The sequence below is a fragment of the Neurospora tetrasperma genome (genome assembly GCF_000213175.1).
Source record: "Neurospora tetrasperma FGSC 2508 unplaced genomic scaffold NEUTE1scaffold_6, whole genome shotgun sequence".
Lineage (NCBI taxonomy): Eukaryota > Fungi > Ascomycota > Sordariomycetes > Sordariales > Sordariaceae > Neurospora > Neurospora tetrasperma.
Genome location: NW_009799104.1, coordinates 274,224 through 286,684, shown reverse-complemented (window position 1 = coordinate 286,684; position 12,461 = coordinate 274,224). Strand labels below are relative to the sequence as shown.

Below are 12,461 nucleotides of genomic sequence, written 5' to 3'. Positions count from 1 at the left end.
GGGGGGGGGGGGGGGGGTAAAGAAAGAAAGCATAGGATATGGGGTGTTGGAGATGTATGAGTTACCATAGTGGATATAGGAATTGCGGTTGTATGCGATGGTGGGCGTTTATGAACATGATATGCTGTTTCCTTCGGTATGTGAGCTGAGGAGGCGACACTCCATATTTGAGTCTCTGGGCTTATAATCTTGCGAACGTCTCCAGTTTGTGTTACCGAACCTTCAAACCTTTTTGACTGATCACCAGTTCGATAGTTAACATGTTTACCACAGGTCCTGGGTAGTTCAGCACAGGGTTTGATGGAGAATGTGTAACAATGGTTTTCTTCTGGGGTATAGGACAAATCTGTCGTGAAACATTGCCATAAGCAGATCATCGTTGACAAACTTTTGTACAATTCTCAAAAGGGGTATTCTACTTTTGCACCACCTCTACCTCTATCCACCTCTACATCTATCCTGAGAAAACTTTACTTCACTCCCCCTTCCACTTCCACTGAGCCTTCCTATGCAAAAAGTAATCCTTGCTCTGAATACTCTTCCAAATCCCATAAAACCCCCCAATCGGCTTCTTGGCCAACAACCAATGCCGCTGCTTCTTGCCCGCCTTATCCGCATCCACATGGATCTTGTCCCACACCGTCGGCAAGTGCTCGGCATGATACTTTTTTCTCAGCTCATCATACCACGTCCGTCCACCATACATCTTCCAGAACTTTTCCTGTTCATAATACGTATGCGCATAAAACCACTTCATACCACCCAACTCATTTACCTTGTTCTCCAATTCGATGTTCTTGGCTACGAACTCCTGTGGTTGATCGGGACCCCAGCCCCAGACGCCAATGTTGAGCATCATTTTATCTTGCGCCTTTTCGTCAGACGGGTGAGTGCCAGGACGGGTAGTATGCGGATGAAAAGTCGGGGGCGCGCGGCGTTTCAAGGGGCAGAGCCATAGTGGCCAGATTCCCAAAGAGGAAGAGGTGTAGTCGATGAATTCCTCGGAGGTCTCAAACGGCATGGCGATGTCTTGCACGACGAAACGGGCGGACTCGCCGGACCCGTGCAAAGCGCGGTACATCATGCGTGTGTGCAGAAAGTCGTCGAGGAACCACCGCGTGAGCCGCGTGAAGGGAACCCAGCTGAAGTATTGAAAGGCTGCGGCGCCGACCCAGAATCCACCCCGGTCGTAGCGGAAGAGGTATTCGGCGAGGGGGACGTAGTCGGTCGCCACCGGGGAATTTGTGGTGGTTGAGGGAGAAAGGGTTTGGGACTGGCAGTGCAGGTAGAACCAGGGGTCCCATGGTCCACTGAAGGTTTGGGGTTTGATTGGTGGGACATCAGAGGAAGGGGGAGGAGGTAACTCGTTGACGAGTTTGCCTGTTACGATGACGCCGTGGTCTTTGCTAAACAAAATCCCGTCCACGTAGTCGTTCTCGGCATTTTGGGTTTCCTCGCGCACCATGCGGATCGCTTCCGCTACGCTGTTGGCGCGCTTGTATTCGGTTTTGACAAATTTTTTGGCGTCCATTAGTTGGACTTCTAGGAGTGTTGTGGTGCCGAGAGTTCCTACGGCACCGGCTGCTCCGCGGAAGAGATCCCCTTTTTCCACTTCTCCAGTTTTCCCAGCCGCTGCCTCGAGATCAGGATTCTTCACTTTGACTACCTCCCCATTACCCAAAACCATCTCCACTTCCCGCACGGTATCGTCGAAAAAACCATGGCGAAACGAACTAGACTCCCCTGCTGTTCCGGCGAATCCACCACCGGCAGTGATACCGGGGAATTCCATGACGATGGGCGGGACTAAGCCGTGAGGCAGCGTGGCTTCGACGAGCTTGTCCATGGGCACGTTGGGTTCGACGAGGGCTGTCTTGGTGGCGCGGTCGACGGAGAGGACATTGTTTAGAGAGGAAATGTCGACGAATTTGGTGTTGGTGCCTTTTTGCGTGGGCGGACGGGTCGAGTTGGTGGAGCCGTGGAAGATGCGGTAGGGGAGGCGGGCGGCGTAGTAGGAGGAGATTTGGGAGGAGAGGCGGGTGACGGTGCTGGCGTGGCGCTCGAGGGCGGTGGTGAGGGGTGTGCCGGTCATTTTGATTGTGTTGTTTTGCTCCCGAAGGAGGAGGCTTTTTAAAGGACCGGTTTGAGGTGAGATGAGGATATAAAGATGTGGTGGTTGGTGGTGATGGTGTAGGTACTCAGATCCTTATCTCATGTGGGCGTGCCGTGCTCACTGACTTGTCTGCCGGACCGGATCGGAGTTGTGAGACCCGAGGTGAGGTGAGGTTGAAATTTCACGGGCACCGATATTGAGTGAAATTCGGACTTCGGCCGGCCGATGCCGTAATGGGCGGGGACAGTTACGGCTCGGCGCTGCGGGACGGAACAGGGGGTTGTGTGGTGTAAATACTACCGTAAATGTGGGGATTCACAGTGCCCCATTGGGGTTCTGTAATCTTGGCATTTCAAGGCATCATCTTCAACTTTCAACATTTTCTTTCAATTGTCCAAAAACAGCACCATCATCAACAGTGAGTGGATCGTAACATCATGAATCACTCTACCTCGGGGCATATTCTCATCAAACATTCACCCCCTGAAGTTCCTCAATCACATACTTGGTGAACGCCTCCTGCAATCGGATCCCAACCCCCGAATCCCTTGACTGATCCGGAAGGTCCTCCACTCCGAATCCCTTCTCGCCGTGAGCCCACAGACACCTTTCCACGGCCCTGGTGTACTTATCTCCCATGAGATTCCGAAGCTCCCTCAAGGGGTTGAGTTTCTTGGCCTTAATGAAGGGGGCGTCAAACAGCGTACCAAGCAGCCAGTCCCTGGCCTTCTTGGAGTCGGAAAGGCTTACCGACGGCGGCTTCCTTTCAGGCACCACCGTTTGATCCCTCTCAGGCACCACCGTTTGATCAAACGAAGGGGAGGGTTCCGACTCCTTTAGGCCCAGAATTTCATCGAGCGGCTTCCAGTGTCCAATCTCAAGCAACACCAGTCCAAGGCTGTACAAGTCATACGTCTTGCGAGAATTGTGATCGGTCGGATGCTCGCGCTGGATGGCCGGCCAGCGGTAGAGATCCCACGCCATGTTGAGACTGCGTGCGGTAGTCTTGCTCTTCTCGGGTCGGGAATACCCAAACCCGCAGAGGTAAGGTTTCTCGGGATCGTAAACCTGCTTCATTGCCTTGTTGAGCCCGTTACCCCAGTCGAAGTAGAAGATGACGTTGTCACTAAAGATTCCCTTGTGCAGCCAGTTGACAGCGTGCAGGTTCAGGACGGTGGTGCAAAGCTTCAAGGCCAAGTCAAACCGTTGCGACAGACTCGGCTTGAACATCTCTGTGCCCAACAAATCGTAGAGGGAGACAATTCTATGACCCCAACAAACTCTTTCTTTCCGCGCCCTGAAGATGAAACCGTACATGTCCACCCCGAACACGTCCCGCGCATTGAAGTAGCCGACACATTCTGGGAAGTGAAGGGAATCAGGCTTGGGAAGGTGTAGCATCTCCGCGAGGGTCAGTGTACGCAGATCGGCCACTTTCTCTTCGACCGAGCCTTCTGTGTGGTCCCCCATGGGCTTCCACTCAATCCAGACCGGGAACTCATCCACGCCTTCTGCCACGGTTAGGTAACCCCGTGGCCGTTTGAAACGAAGGATACTACCAAAGTCCCATTCGCCGTCGAAATCTCGATCGCCATCGTGCATATAAAAGACCTCCAGAAAATCTTTGTGGCCCTTCCATGGGTCGCCAAACTGGGCAACAGTGATCTTGGTATCGCTCGCCTCGAGTCTCGACGTCGCCGTCGGATCTTGTCCTTGATGAAGCCTGGAAAGCAACTCCTCGGATACCCTCGCCATCTTCTTCAGCCTGATCAAATCCTGCACATCATTCACCATCTTCCTCTTCCTCCCTTCTCTCCCTCCTTCTCCATCAGCCACCACCTCCATCCCTTCCACCATTTTTCCCAGTACATCCACCATATCCCTCAACTCCCCAATCCCGTCTCTTGCCAAGATCATCTCCCGGTAAGTCTTGCCAATAATGTCGTCCATCTTGGACTGTTGATACCCCCGCATCAGCTCGTCCAACCTCTCCGTCAAGGACTGCAAGTCCAAGAGCAAAGCCTCAAAGGCTTCCTTGTCGACCATGACCCATCGCACGCGGGAGGGGTGGGTGACCACCTCCTTGGTTGTGCGAAAGAAGCGACGGATGTGGTTGGTTCCGCGTCGGTGTTTGGCATCCTCTTCCTTTTCGACCTTGAGTTTCTGCTCCTTCTGGGATTGATCGTAAGATAAGGCCAAAGAGGAGATTTGGGAGAGGAGGGCTTCGTCGGTTGCTGGCTTTGGCTCTGAAGAGGTTGATTTTTCTTTTGACGAGGAGGCCCCACCGACAGCTTTGGGATCTTTGTCCCTACTGTCCGTTCCGCTACCCTTGGCGTCCTTGGTTCTACCCTTGACGTCCTTACTCTCTTTGCCATCCTTCTCCTTCCCTTTATCTTTTGCAGGAGAGATATCGGATGGAACAAGCTCATTTCCATACCTGGCGTTCAAATCCCTAAACTCGGCCAAAAGCCATTGGATCCGAGCGAGGATGGTGATCAGCTCGGTGGCATTCGTCCCCAAGGTGGAGGCTAGTGAAGAGCCAGGAGTGACTTCAATGAGTCCGGCGGCTTTGGCCCAGGCGAGAACTCGATTATATTCGATGATGAGCTGTAATCGGTATTTCTCGCACTCTTCGGGGTATTCGACGAGGGCCGAGACGAATTTGAAGACTGTGGTGGCATTATGTTAATATGGGTGGAATAAACAAAGAGAAGGGAATGGTGACACACGTCGGACGGTGTTGTCGAGGACCACTTGGGCGAGTTCAAAGGCTGATAGGGGGTCCATTGTGAAGCGGAATGGTGAGCTCGATGAGTGTCAGCGCCAAGACCCGGTCGTGATATTCACCACGGTGAAGCAAAGCAACTCAAATGCTGAAGTAGGTATCCAGAAGAGCTTCGTTCACAACATTGTTGTCAGGTGGAAAAGTGAAGCTTTCATGCAAACAGGCAGACATCAGTGCCCAGGTACCTAGCACATTGCCTAGGGCTGAAAGTCATCATCCATCGTCCTGCCGGACGGGAGAGTTACCCCTCTGTTTGGCGTTTCACTCTCGGCCCAAGCATTGTGACGCTACCCGAACGACCAATCATTGTGAGCTTCGGCGGTTGATCTTCAGGCCTCCCGCAGACCCCTCGTGCTCTCCTCCTCGTGGACATCAGGGACAGGCAAGTATCAGATGCACGTCAGCTTCCAGATACTTCACGTTTCTCGGTAACGGGTTCTATACCTTTCCTCAGCATAGCCATCGGAAACTAGCCTTACCCATTCCATTCCTTTTTTTTTTTACACGGATGAGGCTCATATTTGTTAGATCGCGAGACTCGAGACTCGACCACATCGTCGCGAGAAGAGATGGCAGCTGACTTGACTCACTGAACCGGGATTAGTTCAAGACTGCCTCTTCACAGCATCACAGCAGCACAGCCGCCCATCCATCACTGTTTCCAGTGAAAGTCATGGCAATCGAAAGCTTACAAACAGAAGGTTCAAGACGGAAACAGCAAGCAACCGAGATGCCCTGTCAACGTAAACGACCAGAATGTCCAGTGTCGACGTGATTGTTGATTATTAGGTAGTTTGGGTTCCAACATCTTCCAAATACCACCAAAGAAACGAAACAATCCGAGGATGTTCAGAACACCAGGCGTGCCGCAAGAGCGGCCTCCTGGTCGCAGTGGCAGATGAAGCACCATGGCCCACGGCCATTTGGTCCTCTTTCGCCTTGCGAATATGGCGAGGGGAAGTCAAACGGTTCCCCAAGCAAGTGCTATCGGAGATATCGCAGTGGTAGAGCTTCAACTCCATGAGTTTGGTTCTGGCGGTAGAGGTCGATTAGGTACTTGACAGCCTCGATCGCCTGGCGTTGTACGCAAAACAGTTCCTTACATGCCGGTGGAATCATTCTTGATGGCGATACAGGCTCGACAGGAATACCTAGAAGGAAAGATATCGATTGCCACAGTCTTCATTGTAAGGTGTTTTGTCAGATGTTTCGCGCAATCCCGACGGCCTGGCACACGACTCGCCACTCCCTTCTGGAACGGCAACTGTAACTAGAGGTATTCCCGTCCAGGGACAATTCTCGGCGAGGCTCGTCATCTGTTTCTTGGACCGGTGACAGCTTCAGCCACCTATGACCACTGAAAAGCGGCTGGTGATGCTGAAAATTACAGGGGGCCTTTGTCGCTTGGTATGGTCAGCGAACGGGAGGCCAATGATTGCACGAGAATTAGGGGGCCGGACCAAGTTACACAAAATCCACTCAATCGGGCGGTCCTTTGAGTCGGTCAATCAGTGAGCGGGTGACACCTTGACGCCTCAAACGGGTTGATGAATGGTAGGAAGAGTGACAATGGGATCAGTAAGAGGAGAATATTATAAGGCTGGAGTTCTGGTCGTTACCTTAATTTTCCTTCTTCATTCCAAGTTTGGCGATCAATCAGCCACAAAGTCCATCGATCGCGACTTCGCTTGCTTGGTGAGCACTTGAAGCCATCGTCTATCAACTCGTTAGAGTCGCCACGAGCGAATGCGCAAACAATCGCCAGACAAGACCGCGCGTGTCGTTTAAACCAACAGTGGTCACCTCGGTGACCCAAACCAGTCAAAATGACAGAAGTTCTCAATCCACGCCGCCAGCAACAACCCTCCTCCTCCTCAGACTCACCATCACGAGAACGTCCCCGTCCTCCCGCTCTCAAAACAAGCCACTCCGCTCTCCGCTCCATCAACCGCCCGCCCAACGTCCGACGAATATCCAACCGCGTGTCCATCGCCGAGCCCAAGCCCGAACCCAAGCCAGAAGAAACCCAACTTAAAGCAGAAACAATCACATCCTCCGTCCCTCCAAATCCAGCAACAGACAATGCCGCGCAACCTCCACCTAGCAACCTCGCCGCAAACCCCATTGCCCACACCGCCTCCACCCTCAAAATCGCCCAAACCCTACACTCCTCCCTCTCCTCCCGACTGCAGCTGCACGTCACCACCACGCCCTGGGCAACCCGCAACATCCTCACGCTCGACGGCGGCGGTATAAAAGGGTACTCCTCTTTGATCCTCCTGCGCACGTTAATGCAAGAAATTGCTGCTCTCGAGCAATCTCTCAGTCCACCGGCTTTTTGCTCCGCTGACCCGACGGGAAACGAAAGTTACTACTTTACTGCTTCGGACGACGAAGAGGATCGTCACTTTTATAGTGGTGTCGGGACGGAAATGGAGATGCTGGACTGCGAGAAGAGGGCGGGGAAGTTACGAGACATGCACATGAGGGGAAAAGGGAAAGTGAAAGTGGGTGAGTTAAAGGTGGATGTACCCCCGGAGACAATGAGAAAGGGGGAGTACTTGCCTAGTCATTATTTTGATTATATCGCGGGGACGTCAGTGGGGGGATTGATTGCGATTATGTTGGGGGTGATGGGACGGACGGTGGAAGGGTGTTTGGAGGAGTTTAGGAATGGAGAGGGAAGGAGTAGAAGGGATGGGAGGGGGTTGCCGGTGTTGTTTTTGGAGATGGAGGAGGATGCTGCTGCAGCGGAGGAGGAGGAGAAGGTTGATGTGGGCGATGGAGGGAGTCAAAGTCAAAAGAGGGAGGGAAGCAGCAGCAGGGCGGAAGGAAGAAGAAGGAGGGTGATTAGTTTCCCGGGTTTGAGCGGCACTTTTGAGATTCCGCTGCCGGGGTTTCATGGTGGTGCGGATACCTCTAGGGAGAAGGATAAGAGGAGGACGACGTGGCCGACCAAGAAGAGTAGAGCGTGGTTTGACACGTTTGCCAAGTTCAGTGTGACTAGTACGGACTTGACTGGAAGCGGGAACAATACCGCTGCCTCGCGAGCAATCGTTAGCGACAGTGAGGATATCTCGCCGACGACTAAACGGGCGAATACGAACAACACCGTCGCCTCCAGTTGCTCGAGCACGACAACCAGCAGTCCGACCTCGTCGATTTCTTTCAAGAAAACATCCTTTCAATGCCAGACCCTGGCCTGGTGCAGCGAGATCGACTCGACCACTCCCACAGAACGACACCCTTATGCGTTCTGCACCTACGAAGAAGTCCTCGTGGCCGACATGGACGGTTCCGACGAAGAAGGTAAAGTCCCTTCGATCCCTGAGGTCGCCAAGGCCATCACCACCCCTTCGGACTCTTTGCAATTCAAGCCATTCAAGCTCCCCGCCATTGGCCAATTCGTCGACGGCAGCAAGGAAATCCGCGACCCAACGCTACCAGTCCTCAAAGAGATTTCTTCCCTGTTAGGCGTCGACCCTTCCACTCCTCCTTCTGTCCCAGACACCTCCAACCCGCCCATCGATCTACTTTTGTCTCTGGGAACAGACGAACACAACGCTTGGTTTTACGAAAAGCTCGTTCATCCGTTTTCTTCCCGATCTTCCCCGTCCGAGTATTCCTCCTCCATGTCCCCCTCCACCACCAGTTCCAACTCTCCCTCCGCTAGAGGTACCTCTTCCCCTATCTCGTCCCCATCTTCATCCACCACCAACACCAACTCCCCCGCCTTGGAAGAACTCCGCCAATCCAAGGGCCACCTCTACACGCACTACCACCGCTTCCAAGTCTCTCCACTCTCCCTCTCCCCTTTTTTTAGTCTACCCTTTTCCTCTCTACCCTTCCGTCGTCGTCATCGGACCACCAATAACCACCACCTCGACGAAATCGAACAAGCCACGGAACGGTGGCTCTCCGCTAATAACGGCGAACAACGACGACTGCTCAAGAAGTATGCAGAGGTACTGGTGCGTAAACGACGGGCGAGGAGTGCGACGACGAGGTGGGAGACGTTTGCGTTGGGGGTGAGGTACTTTTGTTGGGTGGAGGGGTGTGAGAGGAATCCTGATACTTGTAAGAAGGGACAAGGGAAGGGGAAGGGGAGGGAGGGGGGGAGGAGAAGAGATGGGGATGGGAAGGAAGATGGAAATGATATAAAGGGAGAAAAGGGGGAGGAAAGGGACGAGGCAGAGGAAGGAGAAGGAGAAGGGAAAGGAGAAGGGGATAGAGGATTTGATACGCGAGGAGACTTTTGGGATCATTTGAATGGTCGACATGGGTTGTTGTCGAAGAAAGGGGCGAGGGAGGTTGAGGATGAGTTGGATAAGGGGAGGAGGTTTGGGTTTGAGTGATTTTGTGTGTTTGTGTTTTGTGATTGTGATACCCTTTTGTGCTTGTGGTCTGGATATGGGATTTGGATGGGATTGGAATTGGGATTGGATTGAGGTTTACGATAAATGCTAGGGATTGAAAGAAGAATGCATAGCGATGGAGTTTGGGGGTTTGTTAATTTGTTAGTTTGTTGCTATCCCCGACCAGTTGTTGTAATACCACAATTCGTTTTTCATCGAGATATCAATCCCACCACGGTGCAACTTCCTGTCCTCATCCAAACTTCCGGGTGACTGATTCCGAGTATCGGGACGGGTGACCCACAAATCCGGTAGTCCAGCCCCGGTCACTCGGAGGTAATGCGGGGGAGACGATTTGTCTGGCGGTGATTGTTGACCATCGTGCCCAACACACGTCGTTTCTTTTTTCCATCTACCCAACCGGTAGCTTGCACGCGGTTAATCAGAAATGGTGATGCACCCTTCAAGGCACACAAACGGCATTTGTACCTGGGTCTCATTATTGGCTGAATATGGGCGGAGGCCTCAAAGGTCCCCACTTTATGCCGCCCAGAAATGCACTCGACCTGTTGTAGACTTGTAATGTAGTATCGTAGTCGACATCCATCCGCGACTGGTGGTTTGTATCACTGAAGCACTCCGAGGCATTTCTGGAGTACCATTCAGAATATTCTGTTTCGGTGGGTGAATTGGAGGTGGTGTTGTGCTGTGCTGTGCTGCCTTGCCATTTCTTCCCCGCATCAGTACCCAAGTACAATATGCAGGTGGAGACTGTAGGAACACATGTATGTATGCCACAGATGCGCATGGCATTCTGTACAGCGCAGGAGGCAGCGCAGAAGTGAAGAAGCCTGCGGAGAGGCATTCCAACCAGAACTCAGACGTCAGGCGTCTAGACTCAACATCCTCTCTTTACTTTTTGTTCCACCATGTGCTCAACCTTGTAGTGTACCAGATGTTGAGACATGGAGCGTCAAATAGACTAGACCATGCATGTCTTGTGACCCTTTTCTCTGGCGCACCGACTGCACTGTCATGACTCTTGTTCGCGTTTCTGGTTTCGGTGGTGCGACAAGGTGGTTGTCCACGACATGGTCCTTGACTCGCGCCAGTTCTCTCTCGTGTCCCGATATCAGTTCAAGTTCCAGTCCCAGCTGCCTCCGCGGCTACTGCCCCTCTTCCTGTGGTCCGTCGGTCTCGGGAGTCCGTTGAGTTGAAAACTTGAGGGAAGTCAATAAAGGCAGGTCGTCGTCGTCCATCAGCTCGACTGGGATTTGTCAACAAGGGGGGCTCTTGGCAAAGGGGCTGTGCAAAGAAACTTTCTGGAACTAAAAAGCTTGTTCGTTACCAGTCAATCTTTGGCGACACTTGACTGGCCTGCCGGTGACGTATGGTCCCACTCTCTCAAGCAATAATGTCATGGATCCAGATGGAGCTTTACCCTTTTCAGCGATACCTATCGAGCAACAAATACCCAAATTGGTGTGTCGGCGTCTTCGGGACCTCGCCGGGCAAGTATCAACACTCGTCACTCCCACAAACATCATCCATCTCCTGGAGATGAACATGTTCCCCTGCATCATCTCGTCATCACTACCATCATTGTCCGGTCGATCGGGAAGTCAATTGCTCGCGACAAGTTTTGGGGAAGGGCCATCCTGCCCTTTTTATACTTGTTCATGACTCCATGATACATATCCACATTCCACACAACACACATACCTAGTCTTGTTTCCGTTTCCCTGGTCTTCCGAGAATATGTACTGCGTAGTATTCCCACGGGAAGGAAACATCAAACGGATTCGACGCAATGCCGGCGCCTAGCGGAACGGCACGGACAAAGGGTAGGGCAGGCCAGGGAGTCAGAGAGGTTCAAGGAGGTTCATGGTATTTATGTTTGCTGCCAACGAGATCTGTATCCCCCAGTGTGCTCTGTCTGTGTCTCATGCTCCCGAATTGTGAAAAAGTCTGAGACTACACAATTCGCCAAAACCACATCTGACACCACGAGTCCTTACGTACCTAGGCACACCGCGCCACCGGATTTACAATACCATCGTGTAAGTTACTGTTTCTTGGCAATATGCTTGCATTACCCAACCGTTCCCGCGTTGGGTCTAGATTGATTGATCAGGGACACACAAGAAAACACTTGGGGTAAGTACCCGACCTACCAGTAGTAGTAGTGTGGGCGGTTGAGCTTGCGAGAGATGAGCTGAAAACTGAAGGATGGATGCCCGGGTTCCTTGATGCGCACGGATCGATATGCCATCTCAACATCCATCAGTGACGTTGGAGACCTCTCCAAGCAGGAACGATCCGGATTCAATCATGATCCCCGACAAACCCGCATCTCTGCCCTGAGTTTTCATCAATTCTTTTCCTCAAAGAAGCTCCCCCCATTCCTTTTTCTGTCCTACTACCTACACTGCCAACATCATCAGATCTCCCATCAACCCTTTGGAACCATTTATCCATCTCGTCACCTCCCGCCAACCATTGCCTTTCCGCGCATCCTCATTGTGGCTTTGCCCAACAACCACCATCTAGACTGGACTAACCAACCCAGATTATCCCCTTGGCTTGCCCTTGGCAGCACTTCTCGATCCAACACTGCCTGGCTGGCCCTTTGAACTCGCCCTTCACCCATCCGGCAGCCAAAAGTGAGGTTGAACGCCCAGGAACACGCCTTGTCTGGGCAAATACTCTTTCAGAGGGGCGATACCTGCACAAGAACACCCCACCCGTCTGCCCATCCGCTGCCCCAAGCCCTGTCAACGCCTGGATCGAGTGAGTATTCGACGGTTCAGTTTTGGGCATCCGCACATACCGGCAAAAGACACTGGTACTTGCGGCGCATAGGCAATCGGTAATTACTTACCCAATCTGAACAGGGGACCCTACCATTGCGAAACAGCAGTCCCTTGATATATCGAGTAAACATGTCCTGGTGTAAGTTAACAGAGAGACCCTTATCGTTACAATATACATGCCATCCCATCCCATCCCATCCCTCTCCTTCAATATACTATACCCCATATTTTACCCCCTTCCCCTACCCCACTCCCTTGATTGTTTCAAGAAAAAGAGAGAGAAAAAGGCGAATTGTTGGATTCCCGTCCTTCTCCAAACTACATACCCATCTACACGTGTTTTTCCATCTGTTCGCGACGACGGGATTGTGATATCGCCTGTATCCGTTTCCCAA

At 52.4% G+C, this 12,461-nt stretch overlaps 3 protein-coding genes across 3 annotated transcripts; 1 reads left to right on the top strand and 2 right to left on the bottom strand.

The window, feature by feature from the left end:
* Window positions 1–475: 475 nt before the first annotated feature.
* On the bottom strand, window positions 476–2,253 carry NEUTE1DRAFT_86947 (uncharacterized protein; the record flags this gene model as incomplete). Its single annotated transcript, XM_009855675.1, has 2 exons — window positions 476–1,435; window positions 1,574–2,253. The coding sequence occupies 2 exons, from the start codon at window positions 2,090–2,092 to the stop codon at window positions 476–478; spliced, it is 1,479 nt and encodes a 492-aa protein (XP_009853977.1).
* A 222-nt stretch (window positions 2,254–2,475) lies between these two features.
* NEUTE1DRAFT_148436 (uncharacterized protein) lies at window positions 2,476–4,900 on the bottom strand (the record flags this gene model as incomplete). Its single annotated transcript, XM_009855674.1, has 2 exons — window positions 2,476–4,782; window positions 4,843–4,900. 2 exons carry the CDS (start codon window positions 4,898–4,900, stop codon window positions 2,582–2,584), a joined length of 2,259 nt encoding a protein of 752 aa, XP_009853976.1.
* Window positions 4,901–6,724: 1,824 nt separating this feature from the next.
* NEUTE1DRAFT_68261 (uncharacterized protein) lies at window positions 6,725–9,341 on the top strand (the record flags this gene model as incomplete). The annotated part of the gene is made up of 1 exon (XM_009855673.1): window positions 6,725–9,341. The coding sequence occupies one exon, from the start codon at window positions 6,725–6,727 to the stop codon at window positions 9,251–9,253; it is 2,529 nt and encodes an 842-aa protein (XP_009853975.1).
* Between the last annotated feature and the right edge of the window lie 3,120 nt (window positions 9,342–12,461).